The sequence below is a fragment of the Lactuca sativa genome, chromosome 3 (genome assembly GCF_002870075.4).
Source record: "Lactuca sativa cultivar Salinas chromosome 3, Lsat_Salinas_v11, whole genome shotgun sequence".
Classification (NCBI taxonomy): domain Eukaryota; kingdom Viridiplantae; phylum Streptophyta; class Magnoliopsida; order Asterales; family Asteraceae; genus Lactuca; species Lactuca sativa.
In genome coordinates, this window is record NC_056625.2 from 299388508 (window position 1) to 299402821 (window position 14314).

Here is a 14314-nt window from a genome sequence, read left to right on the forward strand (position 1 = left end):
TATGAATGTCCATAACCTTCAATGACCATGTATAATTTATTCTTATGTTTGGGGAATAGATCTCCCTCGATCATTCCCACTACTTGTCATAAAGGCATTATATATATTTTTTTCTTTTATCTCATTTTCATTCATTCGGACTCAAAGCACATGAAAAATTATCTCTTTCAACCCTCTGAACAAAACACTTTGATATAATTTAGGCAACATAGAGTACAAGTCAAGTGAGCAAGATATATTTTTTTTTCTTTTATCTCATTTTCATTCATTCGAACTCAAAGCACATGAAAAATTATATCTTTCAACCCTGAACCAAACACTTTGATATAATTTAGGCAACATAGAGTACAAGTTAAGTGAGAAAGATATGAACGGGATGAGAGTAACCCTCTTTTAGATGAACCAACTTGTAAGCGAACCATGACACGGACCCAAACCCGTCGGCGATTTGGGAAAATATATTAAAGAATAAAAATTTCAATGTTATGAAAATATAAAAATAAAGAGTAAATTACACGATGGTCCTTATGGTTTGGGGTAATTTGCATTTTGGTCCCTAACTTATTTTTTTAACTCGGAAGGTCCCTATAGTTTGTTTTTGTTGTACGCTTGGTCCCCTTCTTATCTAAAAAGACTATTTTGCCATTGATTTTTTAATTTATTTAAATAAGGTGAGGTAGGTAATGTAAGGTAAGATGAGGTAGAAATGAGGTTGGGGTGTGTTTATTTAAATAAATTAAAAAATAAAGGGCAAAATAGTATTTTTAAGCAAGACAGGGACCAAATGTACAACAAAAACAAAAAGTAAAGACCTTTTGAATTAAAAATATAAGTTAGGGACCAAACTTGCAAACTATCCCAAACCATAGGACCATTCATGTAATTTACTCAAAAATAAACAAAATCAAATTTTGGAATTGATCCCGTATTCCCGTGGGTAGTTTCACAGGACTACAATCGGAATAGACTCAAACCCCGCCGGAAACAAGATGTAAGGTTATATTCGTCTTTTCACACAATTCAAACAATATTTTCCAGACATCACCTTAACAAAATCACAAAGTACAAGTGCCCGTACGCGATCCAAACTCACTTCCTCTCTACCTGACACCGCCACGCTCCTACCGGAACCACCACTCCCACCACCATAATCCACCATCGATCCACTTCAACTGAACCACCATTATCAACCATATCACCGCCAGATCTAACAGGAGAAACCCGGGGGGATGGCTTCTTCGGAAGCCGATTCCCGTCTCATCAACAACATTTTAGTCCCTGCGCTAGAAAAAATCATCAAGAACGGTTCATGGCGCAAACACTCCAAGCTTGTTCGTCGGTGTAAATCCGTTCTCGGACGCATTACCTCCCCGGATAACCCTCCTCCCCCCTCCCCTATCTCCCCTTCCACCCCTCTCACCCCGGAGGAGCCTCAATCAGGCGTCGACTTGTCGTTACAATTATCGTCTCCAGGCGTTCTACATGATTCCGGAACGAATGAATTAACCCTACCTGAATCGGAATTCATATTGTCCCCGATCATGAATGCCTGTTCTTCAGAAACACTCAAGATCGTAGAACCAGCGTTGGATTGTATACAGAAATTAATCGCGCATGGTTGTTTACGCGGCGAATCGGATACCACCGGTGGACCGGATGCAAAGCTGTTAGCAAAACTGATCAATTCCGTTTGCAAGTGTCATGAATTAGGCGACGAAGGTGTAGAGTTGTTGGTTTTGAAGACAATTTTATCTGCAGTGACATCAGTGTCGCTGAGGATACATGGTGATAGTTTGTTGCAGATCGTGAGGACGAGTTATGATATCTATTTACAAAGTAAGAATGTTGTTAATCAGACTACGGCTAAGGCATCCTTGATTCAGATGCTTGTGATTGTGTTTAGGAGAATGGAGGCAGATTCTTCAACGGAGCTAGTTCAGCCGATTGTAGTGGCGGAGCTCATGGAGCCAGTAGAGAAGACAGAAGATGGTGATGGAACAATGACAATGGTTGTTCAAGGGTTTATCAGTAAGGTTATGCAGGGAGTGGATGGGGTTATAAATCCCGGGTCTCCTGTAACATCAAACACGAATGTAACTGTAGTGCATGATGGGGCATTTGAAACAAAGACATCAACAATGGAGTCAACAAATCCAGCTGATATGTTGGATTCTACAGATAAAGACATGTTGGATGCTAAGTATTGGGAGATTAGCATGTATAAGTCAGCATTGGAAGGAAGGAAAGGAGAATTGGTAGAAGGGGAAGGAGATAGAGATGATGACATAGAAGTTCAAATTGGGAATAAACTGAGAAGGGATGCTTTTTTGGTGTTTAGAGCTCTTTGTAAGCTATCCATGAAGACGCCTCCAAAAGAGGCTTTAGCAGACCCACAGTTGATGAGAGGGAAGATTGTTGCCTTGGAGTTGCTAAAGATCTTGTTGGAGAATGCAGGTGCTGTTTTCAGAACTAGTGAAAGGTAAGTTACTATGTCACCAATGTTTTGTTGTCATCTTCGATATTAAAACTGAGATGGATTTTGATTTATGATGAAACGTGGTTAGGATTTTAGGGTTTATGGAGAATGCCTAGACTTGTTTTATTGTACCAACTTTTAGAAGAATACATGTTAGTGCATGGATTAGCATAGGCTTTAGGTCTGCTTTATGATTTTATGTGTAAAAAACTGCAACGTACAAGAGATTCTCTAACATCTTGGTATCAGAGCCATGTTTGCATGGCTTCAAACGGGAAAAACAACAATGGTGGAATTCAACCACAATTACTAAAACTAACCATGAAGAAGTTATCACCATTGGCACATACAGATGAGGGCCTTATACGGGTCACAAGATGTTTGGGCCTTGGTAGAAAGCGGATACTCAGAATTGGTACAAGTCGAGGAAACTAACCCCCAACAAATTCTCAAAGATAAAGAAAATAAAAAGAGAGATATCAAAGCCTTATTCTTTATATTTCAAGCAGTAGATGAAACATGGTTTCCGAAAATCTGATTTGAAATAATCCGAATTTTTGGATTCGGATACGAATAGTATTTTTCTAAATTTTTGGATATTTGATTTCCAATATATATATATATATATATATATATATATATATATATATATATATATATATATATATATATATATATATATATATTAATTATAATGTACATATTTTTTATATTTCAAACATAATAGATTTGAAGAGTCAGGGGGCTTGGATGTAGTTTAGCGACTTTACTTATGCTTTTTCATTTAGTTTTAGACTTTTTTATTATAAATATTTGTTATTTAAATTTTTTTTTTCACGGTAACTTGGTATATTTCACATAATTAGTTAATTAGTCAAATGAAAACGAAAACATTTTTGGTTTATGGTGTATAATATCTAAATAAAGAGATTGTTGTCAAGACTAAGAAAGGGGACAAAAAGACTTGTAGTTATCCTGGTTTCTGTTTGTTCTCCATACTTGGCTATTGACTACTTGTTTTCCTAGTTAATCTTCTTTTTTATTAAAGGTGTAGTTCAATTTTATGTAACTTACATTCCAAAATCCAAATGTAAGTTCTCCACTTTCAAGTTCTCATATTACTTGTCCAATCTTTCGATCTTTTTGTTGCAAAATTTAGTGTGTTTTTACTTTTTACACATTATAACAACTCGAGGCATCCGATATTTTTGTGCTGGAAGTTTGAAAAACCCCTTTAAAACTTTGTTAATATTTCATTTATCGTTCTCTTTCTGGCTTGACTTGTCTTTTCTTATTGGAACAGATTTTTGGGGGCCATTAGACAGTATTTATGCCTATCACTATTGAAGAACAGTGCATCGACCCTTATGATTATATTTCAGCTCTCCTGCTCAATTTTCATTAGCCTTGTGTCAAGATTTAGACCTGGATTGAAGGCAGAAATTGGAGTCTTTTTCCCTATGATTGTTCTCAGAGTTCTAGAAAATGTTGCTCAGCCTAATTTTAAGCAGAAAATGATTGTATTGCGGTTTCTTGAAAGGCTCTGTATTGATTCACAGATCTTGGTAGATGTTTTCATCAACTATGATTGTGATGTTAATTCATCTAACATATTTGAAAGGTATAAATCTTGAAAATTTTATAGCATCTCCAACACAATACTAAATCCCATTTTTAACGCCGTATTTGGTGCAAACATGCTCCAACCCAACACCGTTTATTACATATCTTATTAAAAAACATTGCAGTTATTTTAAATTTACTTTTTATATTTCAAACTTATTTTATCATAAACTAAAATAATACATTAATTATATATCAATATATTATTTTGGTTGCAATTGACTAATAATATAATTTTAATAAAAAAGATGTGAGTCAAATTTGTAAAAATCTAATAACTACAAGGGTTGCTTTTGAAAATCAACATAAATTAGTAAAAAGGAATATACCTAAAACTTTTTTTTTTTGGTGTTAAAAATGGTGTAACGGGTTGAGATGAATCACTATTTGTACCAAAAGTTACACCATATTGATGCGAAAGAAATGGTGTAATGGGATGTAGCTTTAAAATCTTAATCAGATTTTTTTGATACAATGGATTTTTAAACATTAAAATTTCTGAGCTACTTATATAACTCGGTTGTGTGCATTCTGTTATATATATATATATATATATATATATATATATATATATATATATATATATATATATATATATATATATATATATATATATATATATATATATATATATATATATATATATATATATATATTGTACAGAATGGTGAATGGGCTTCTGAAAACCGCTCAAGGTGCGACACCTGGTGCTACAACTTCACTTCTACCACCTCAAGAAGCAACCATGAAGCTTCAAGCTATGAAGTGTTTAGTGGCTATTTTAAAGTCAATGGGTGATTGGATGAACAAACAGTTACGAATTCCTGATCCTAATTCTGCAAAGATTTCTGATGTGCCTGACTACACTCGTGAAATGAGAAATTCAATAATGGAAAATGGAGTTGCAATTGAACATGAGCCTCTTGATGGATCAGATCCTCATTCAGATGCTTCCAATGAAGTTTCAGATGCTTTAACAATTGAGCAACGTCGTGCTTACAAGCTTGAATTTCAGGTACATGTTTTTAATCAACTCCATATTTATATATTTTGCATTGCATTTTTGAAGCTTACTTCTTTATTGCTAGTATTTTATATATTTTGCATTGCATTTTTGAAGCTTACTTTTTTATTGCTAGTTTCATTCACTATTTACCTTCTTACCCTTGCTCCTCTTTACTTTCATCTTTATTACTTGTATCCGCTTTTTTTACTTTCAGCTTTATTGCTTGTATCTGCTTTTTTACTTTCAACTTTATTGCTTGTATCTGCTTTTTTTACTTTCAACTTTATTGCTTGTGTCTGCTTTTTTTACTTTCAACTTTATTGCTTGTATATGCTTTTTTTACTTTCAGCTTTATCGCTTGTATATGCTTTTTTACTTTCAGCTTTATTGCTTGTATCTGCTTTTTTACTTTCAGCTTTATTGCTTGTATCTGCTTTTTTTATTTTCAGCTTTATCGCTTGTATTTGTTTTTTTTTCTTTTTTTCTTTTTTTTATTATTATTATTTTTTTTACCTTCAACTTTATTGTTTGTATCTGCTTTTTTACTTTCAGCTTTATCGCTTGTATTTGCTTTTTTACTTTCAACTTTATTGTTTGTATTTGTTTTTTTTGTTTTTTTTCAGCTTTATTGCTTGTATCTGCTTTTTTTACTTTCAAATTTATTGCTTATATCTGCTTCTTTTACTTTCAGCTTTATTGCTTGTATCTACTTTTTTTACTTTCAACTTTATTGCTTGTATATGCTTTTTTTACTTTCAGCTTTATCGCTTGTATATGTTTTTTTACTTTCAACTTTATTGCTTGTATCTGCTTCTTTTACTTTCAACTTTATTGTTTGTATCTGCTTTTTTTACTTTCAAATTTATTGCTTGTATTTGCTTTTTTTACTTTCAGCTTTATTGCTTGTATCTACTTTTTTTACTTTCAACTTTATTGTTTGTATATGTTTTTTTTTTTACTTTCAGCTTTATCGTTTATATATGCTTTTTTACTTTCAGTTTTATTGCTTGTATCTGCTTTTTTACTTTCAGCTTTATTGCTTGTATCTGCTTTTTTTTTTTTTTTTTTTTTTTTTATATTTTCAACTTTATCGCTTGTATTTGTTTTTTTATTTATTTTATTATTATTATTATTTTTTTTATCTTCAGCTTTATTGCTTGTATCTGCTTTTTTACTTTCAGCTTTATCGCTTGTATCTGCTTTTTTACTTTCAGCTTTATCGCTTGTATCTGCTTTTTTACTTTCAGCTTTATTGCTTGTATTTGTTTTTTTTGTTTTTTTTTTTCAGCTTTATTGCTTGTATCTGTTTTTTTTTTTTTTACTTTCAACTTTATTGCTTGTATCTGCTTCTTTTACTTTCAACTTTATTGCTTGTATCTGCTTTTTTTACTTTCAAATTTATTGCTTGTATCTGTTTTTTTACTTTCAGCTTTATTGCTTGTATCTACTTACTTTAATTTCAACTTTATTGCTTGTATATGTTTTTTTTACTTTCAGCTTTATTGCTTGTATATGTTTTATTACTTTCAGCTTTATTGCTTGTATCTGCTTTTTTTATTTTCAGCTTTATCGCTTGTATTTGTTTTTTTTTTTTATTTTTTTTATTATTATATTTTTTACCTTCAGCTTTATTGCTTGTATCTACTTTTTTACTTTCAGCTTTATCGTTTGTATCTGCTTTTCTACTTTCAGCTTTATTGCTTGTATTTGTTTTTTTCAGCTTTATTGCTTGTATTTGTTTTTTTTTTTTTCAGCTTTATTGTTTGTATCTGCTTTTTTACTTTCAGCTTTATCGTTTGTATCTGCTTTTTTATTTTCAGCTTTATTGCTTGTATTTGTTTTTGTTTTGTTTTGTTTTGTTTTTTTTTTTACTTTCAGCTTTATTGCTTGTATCTGTTTTTTACTTTTAGCATTATTTTCACATCTTATCCCACTCCTATGGGATTTGGGACTCCTATATTGCTGTATATTATCATAAATCTAATGTAAGATTAATGGCAGGAAGGTATATCACTTTTTAATAGGAAACCCAAAAAGGGAATTGAATTCTTGATCAATGTGAATAAAGTGGGAAGTTCACCGGAAGAAATAGCAGATTTCTTAAAAAACGCTTCTGGTTTGAGTAAAACTTTGGTTGGTGATTATTTGGGGGAAAGGGATGATTTATCATTGAAAGTAATGCATGCATACGTTGACTCCTTTGACTTTGAAGATATGGAGTTTGATGAGGCAATTAGAACCCTTTTAATGGGCTTTAGGTTGCCTGGTGAAGCACAAAAGATTGATCGGATTATGGAAAAGTTTGCAGAACGTTATTGTATATGCAATCCAAAGGCATTCATTAGTGCTGATACTGCATATGTTCTTGCTTACTCTGTTATAATGCTAAATACTGATGCTCACAATCCCATGGTCAAGAATAAGGTATATTTTATTTTCATCTCATTCTTCATAAAATCATAAATAAAAAGGGTTAAATTTAAAAAAAAAAAAACAGTACAGTGAAGATTTGCTAAGTATTTGTTGAGTTTTGCAGATGTCAGCTGATGATTTTATAAGAAACAATCGTGGGATAGATGATGGAAATGATTTACCAGAGGAGTTTCTGAGATCATTGTTTGAACGAATATCAAGAAATGAGATTAAAATGAAAGAAGACGATTTAGCCCTTCAACAAAGGCTTTCTGTTAGTTCAAACAAGATTTTGGGTCTTGATAGTATATTGAATATTGTGGTGCGCAAGACAGCTGAAGAAAATCATACCAGTGAAGATCTTATGCGACACATGCAAGAACAATTTCAAGAAAAAGCACGGAAATCTGAGTAAGATCACTCATCTGTTTTTTATTTATTTATTTAAAAAGTTGTTATAAAAATCTACTTGCCATCTCTCACGTATTTTACATCTATCTTTTATCTACATTAATGCGTATTCTATTGCTAGTATGTTTTTTTTTTTTTTTTTTTTGTTTCATGTACATCATATGTGGTTGATATATATGGTTTAGGGTTAAATGCATGAAATAGCAACAAAGTTTCATGTTTTTATTTATTTATTTATTTTTGTATTATAGCTTCCTACTTTCGTTTTTTTCCTATTACAACATTATATTTTCAAAAATTTAACCAATTATAGCTAGGTTATCCAAATACAAAGGAACTTTCAATGCGGGTAGATTTTTCAAAGTACAATATGTCCTAATAATAAAAAATTGAAAGTACAATTTGGGTAGATTTTTTTCAATGCGTTAATAAGGAAAAAATTGTAAATATAATGCTATAATAGAAGGAAATGAAAGTTGGATGCTACAATAAACAAATAAATATAAGTATGGAAGTACGTTTTGTTTAGGGTTAAATGCTTTGTACTTCCATGATTTGTTTATTAAAGCATCCTACTTTCATTTCTTTTTATTTACAACATTGTAGTTTGACAAATCTACCCAAATTATATCAATTCCAACCAAATACAAAACAGTTTTCAATGCAACTATTCAATAGATTTTTCAAAATACAAAGTCCAAATAAGAAAATTGGAAGTTAAATGCTATAATTTGGTAAAATTTTCAAAGTACAATGCTGATTAACTTGTGTTGACAATTTGTAGGTCAGTTTATTATGCTGCTACAGATGTTTTTATACTTAGATTCATGCTAGAAGTGTGTTGGGCTCCTATGCTTGTTGCTTTTAGTGTTCCTCTTGATAAAAGCGATGAAGTCATTGTTATCACTCAATGTTTGGAAGGATTTCGATATGGAATTCATTTAACAGCAGCCATGTCCATGAAGACTCATAGAGATGCTTTTGTCACATCACTAGCAAAGTTCACTTGCCTTCATTCACCAGCTGATATAAAACAAAAAAACATTGATGCCATCAAGGTTCTTTAACTATTCCCCTTTTTATTTCTTTTAAAAACCTGAAATACCAATTCACTCTCATTGATTTGTTTATTAATGGCTACAGGTGATAGTTACAATTGCAGATGAAGATGGTGACTACTTACAAGAAGCATGGGAACACATTCTAACATGCATCTCACGTTTCGAACACTTACATCTATTAAGAGAAGGGGCCCCACTAGATTCTGCTTTCTTTTCACATGAATCAGGAGCAAAGTCAAAGCAAAAAAAGTCAAACGTCCTTCCGGTTCTTAAAAAAAGAGGGGCTGGAAGAATCCATCACCAGGCAGCAGCTGCAGCAATGAGAAGAGGTTCATATGATAGTTCAAACATTGGTGGTGATACTTCTAGTGGAATTACATCAGAACAAGCTCATAATTTGGTTTCTAATTTGAATATGTTGGAACAAGTTGGTGAAATGAGTCGTGTGTTTACAAATAGTCAGAAACTTAATAGTGAGGCGATTGTTGACTTTGTCAAAGCACTTTGTAAGGTGTCTATGGGGGAGCTACAGTCTACTTCTGCTCCACGCGTTTTCAGCCTAACAAAGATAGTTGAAATCGCGTATGCTTCTTCTTACTTCCTACTCTTTTCTTGAAATAATTTTATTTTTTTGTTGTGTTTATATGGAGGAATGGAATGGTTCGTTCCATTGCCGATGGAATGGAATTGACCATTCGTAAAGAAATGTGATTCATATTTATGGGAAATTTTTTTGATAAAGTCCTAACATTTTTTTAATAGAAAAGTCCCGATTATTTAATATTTTGCCCATATTAAAGAAAAAGTCCTTATTTTTATTTTAACAGGAACTAACAAATTATCGTGTAAAATTAAATAATCGGGACTTTTCTATTCATAAAAAAACGTTAGGACTTATATTTTAACAGTATCTAGAATTTTTTTTTTAAACTTATTTGAGTTTTAGTGAGCTTATATAATGTTTAAATTTTGTATTTTTGGTATAACGGAATTGGGGGAGGAATGGAATTGTGAATTCCATTGGAATGAAAAAAGTTTTTCTTTTGCTAGATGGAATAGAATAGTGAGCTTAATTTTCTTTTTTTAGCCACTTGGGTGGCTTTTTCTAATTCCATCTTTAAATGGAAATGAAAAAAATTGTAATATAGAACTCTTTTTTATTATTGTATATTTTTTATCGTACAAATATTAAAAAAAATGATAATTATACAATATTTTTCTAAAACTAATCGAATTTTTTTTATCATAACTGTATTTGGGTTATAGTGACCTTATATTATGTTTCATTTTATATTTATGTAAATAAAGTTCATTAATTATGATAAAATAATGTACAAAGTAGACATTGTATTTACATAAAAAATAAAAATCCATATGTTACCACTTTTTATACATATATTTATTTTTCAGGCACTATAACATGGAGCGTATCCGGCTTGTTTGGACAACTATCTGGAATGTACTTTCTGAATATTTTGTGACAATAGGCTGTTCTGAAAACCTCTCAATTGCAATATTTGCAATGGATTCTTTACGCCAGCTGTCAATGAAGTTTTTGGAGAGAGAAGAATTGGCTAATTATAATTTTCAAAATGAGTTCATGAAACCTTTTGTGATTGCTATGCGTAAAAGTAGTGCTGTTGAGATCAGAGAATTAATAATCAGATGTGTCTCTCAAATGGTTTTATCGCGTGTTAATCATGTCAAATCAGGATGGAAAAGCATGTTTATGGTATACTCTACTACCTAATCTCTCTCTACATGTTATTCCAAATTATTTCTTTTTAATTGTTGCAACATTTGGCAGGTGTTCACAACAGCAGCATATGATAAACACAAAAATATTGTACTTCTGGCATTTGAAGTAACTGAGAAGATAGTTCGAGACTATTTCCCGTATATAACTGAGACAGAAACAACTGCTTTTACAGATTGTGTAAATTGTTTGATTGCATTCACAAAGAGTAAATCCAACACAGATATTAGTCTTAGTGCTATTGGATTCTTGCGTTTATGTGCTTCAAAACTGGCTGAAGGAGAAATTGGATTTTCAAGAAATAAAGAGAAAGAAGGTTCTGAAGTTTTGCAATCACCAAGTCGTGTGAGATCACCACATCAAGGAAGGAAATTTGAAAATGGGGAGTTGTTGGATAAAGAAGATCTTCTTTACTTCTGGTTTCCATTATTATCTGGTATGAAAAAAATATATATTTTACTGTAGGAATCAAGGTCAACCACTAAAAATTAAAAATCACTACCGAATTCTTGATGGTGAAAACCATTTTGCTTGGATTTTGTTGCCATTGTTTTTGTAAAAGTTATAAAAAAGAAAAAAGTTTGATTTATATTTTTACAATTTGTCCAAAGTTACTCGTTTTCGAAAACTAAATGCCGATTTGGTACTTTATGAAGAAATATGGTTAGTTTGCAACGAAAAAACAAGCATGATGGTTTAAATTTCAAAATATGGGTGATATGCAAGAAATAGCAATGTGCTTTCATTGTCTTGTTTTATTATAGCACTTTGATTTTTTCCTATTAGAGCATTTTACTTTGGAATTCTACCCAATTAGAGCAATGTCATTCTAATACAAAGCAATTTTGATTGCTATAATTGCGTAGATATTTCAATACATTGCTCTAATAAAATAAGTTTCAAAATGATATAATTTGGTAGACTTTTTGAAGTACAACACAAATAGAAAGAAAGAAAAAAAGTATAATATTGTAATAGAAAAAAGAAAGTATGGTGATATGTTAAACAAATAAACGAAAGTACGTTGCTATTTCTTCCCTTTAGCTCATCAAAATACGGGTGGAATGAAAGAAGTAGCAAAATACTTTCATTTATTTGTTTACTATAACATCCTATTCTCATTTCTTCCTATCATGGTAGATAAGAAAACAAATACCTTGAAAGTACAGTGCTATGCTTTAGTAGAATTCTTAAAGTACAAGTCTTTGATAAGAAAACAAATACCTTGAATGTACAATATGGTAACAACAGAAAGCAATAAGGTAGGATGTTCTAATAAACAAATAAACAAAAGTACATTGCTATTTCTTGCATTTAGCCCTTCGAATATAGGGTAATTGCAAGAAATAGCAACAAACATTCATTTATTTTGTATTATAACATCCTGCTTTATTTCTTTCTATTATAACATTGTACATTGCTATTTCTTGCATTCCTAATATTATATATATGTTTTCAATTTTTATTCCTCAGGGCTATCTGAACTTAGCTTGGACCCACGATCCGAAATCAGACAAAGTGCTCTCCAAACACTATTCGACACCCTAAAAACCTACGGACACCACTTTTCCTTACCCTTATGGGAAAGAATATTCGAATCCGTATTATTCCCAATTTTTGATTACATCCGATACGCAATCGATCCATCCAACGATCACAACCCTCCATCCAAAAAACTAATCATCGGTCACGATGAACAACAAGAACTCGATCAAGATCAAGATCCATGTTCATGGCTATACGAAACCTGCACACTTTCACTCCAATTAATCGTCGATCTCTTCGTTAACTTCTATCATATTATTAGCCCGATTTTAAAAAAAATCATGAATTTATTATTAAACTTTATAAAACGACCTCATCAAAGCCTTGCCGGGATTGGGATTGCTGCGTTTGTGAGATTGGTGAGTAATGCGGGTCAGCTTTTTGATGATGATGATGATAAATGGGTTGAAGTTGTTTTCAGTTTGAGAGATGCGGCTTATTTCACACTTCCTGATTTTGAATTTGTGTTTAATAATAATAATAATAATAATAATAATAATAATAATAATAATGTGGAAAGTGGGGAGAATTGGAGCAATAGCAATGTGCTTTTGTTTGGTGCGATTTCCAATGTTAAATGTCGGGCAGCCGTTCAGCTTTTGTTGATACAGGTAAGTTTTTTTTATTTATTTTTTAAATCTTTTCTTTTGTAGAAAAACCTACCCAGTTATAGCAAATGCCCTTCTTATGTGTTATTAAACACTTAATTATATTATTTTTTAAAATTTTAATTTTGGCAGGCAATAAGCGAGATCCAAAACATGTATCGATCTCAACTATCAATAAAAAACACCATGATACTTTTCCAATCAGTCCACAAAATCGCAAACCACTCTCACAACATAAACACAAATCTAGCCTTACGTTCAAAGCTCCAAGAACTTGGATCCATGACCCAAATGCAAGATCCGCCATTACTCCGCCTAGAAAACGAATCCTACCAAATCTGCCTCACATTCCTACAAAATCTCACAACCGATAAACCCCCAAATCCACAAGTTGAATCCTATCTCGTTGACCTTTGTCACCAAGTCCTCGAATCCTACGTGGAGATAGCACGTCCTGTGCAAATGACGAATTTGCCCTTCAACCATTGGTTGATACCTTTAGGGTCCGGGAAGAAAAGAGAACTCGCGGCTCGTGGGCCCCTTATTGTCACTACCCTCCATGCGGTTAGTAGTTTGAGGGATTTTGAGTTTGAGAGGAATTTGAAACGGTTTTTTCCGTTGGTTTCGAGCTTGATTAAATGTGAGCATGGGTCGAATGAGGTACAGGTGGCGCTTAGTGATATGCTTAGTTTGTCCGTGGGTCCCATTCTTCTTCGGTTATGTTGAAAATGGTTATTTTTATTTATTATTCTACATTTTTTATTTAATTTGAAAATATAGTTCATAGCTTATCAAAGGTTTTCGGGGTTAGATCGGTAGAATGGTTAGATTTGATGAGGAATTTTGTTGTATCTTATATTCTACCTTTTTAATTTAATCTGAAATAATATTTTATCATCTTCTTGCTGTTTTTGTAAGCACCTAAATGTTCACAGAATGCTTTATTTATTCTTTCCATGTGTGTCGTGAGTTCTTTTCAAATATTTATTTAAAATATCACTATTTTTTATAATATTTAATAGGAAAAAACAACAGTGGTTCTAAAAGAAAATTTGATATTTTCACTTGTGATTTTATACATCCATAAATGAAAATACCCCCTCCTAAAAAAACCCCTTTTGGGTTTTAAATACATTGTTTTTTGAAATGACAATGTTATCCCAACTTAATAACAAATTTTGTAAATTACAAAAATGGTAAGCTTTAGAAAGTTGATGCCAAAGATTCATATGGTTTTAACATCAAACACATTTGGCCCTTACTTCAGTTATTTATTGTCACTTGGGCTGCGTTAGAAAGCACTCACATGCCCTACACACAAGGGCAAATCCGGTTATAAGTAAGAAAGTGGGGTATATGTTCAAATTAAATAATATGGTTTTATTGAAAAAACCGGGTCTTTTTGCTGGAAAATTA

General features: G+C 31.8%; 1 protein-coding gene across 1 annotated transcript; it reads left to right on the forward strand.

Moving 5' to 3' along the window:
- The first annotated feature begins 1120 nt into the window (after positions 1 to 1120).
- LOC111919017 (brefeldin A-inhibited guanine nucleotide-exchange protein 2) lies at positions 1121 to 13782 on the forward strand. Its single transcript, XM_023914625.3, has 11 exons — positions 1121 to 2479; positions 3780 to 4097; positions 4763 to 5114; positions 7107 to 7529; positions 7642 to 7928; positions 8713 to 8986; positions 9072 to 9571; positions 10400 to 10721; positions 10797 to 11181; positions 12219 to 12901; positions 13031 to 13782. Exons 1-11 carry the CDS (start codon positions 1230 to 1232, stop codon positions 13622 to 13624), a joined length of 5388 nt encoding a protein of 1795 aa, XP_023770393.1. The 5' UTR covers positions 1121 to 1229; the 3' UTR covers positions 13625 to 13782.
- The last annotated feature ends 532 nt before the right edge of the window (positions 13783 to 14314 follow it).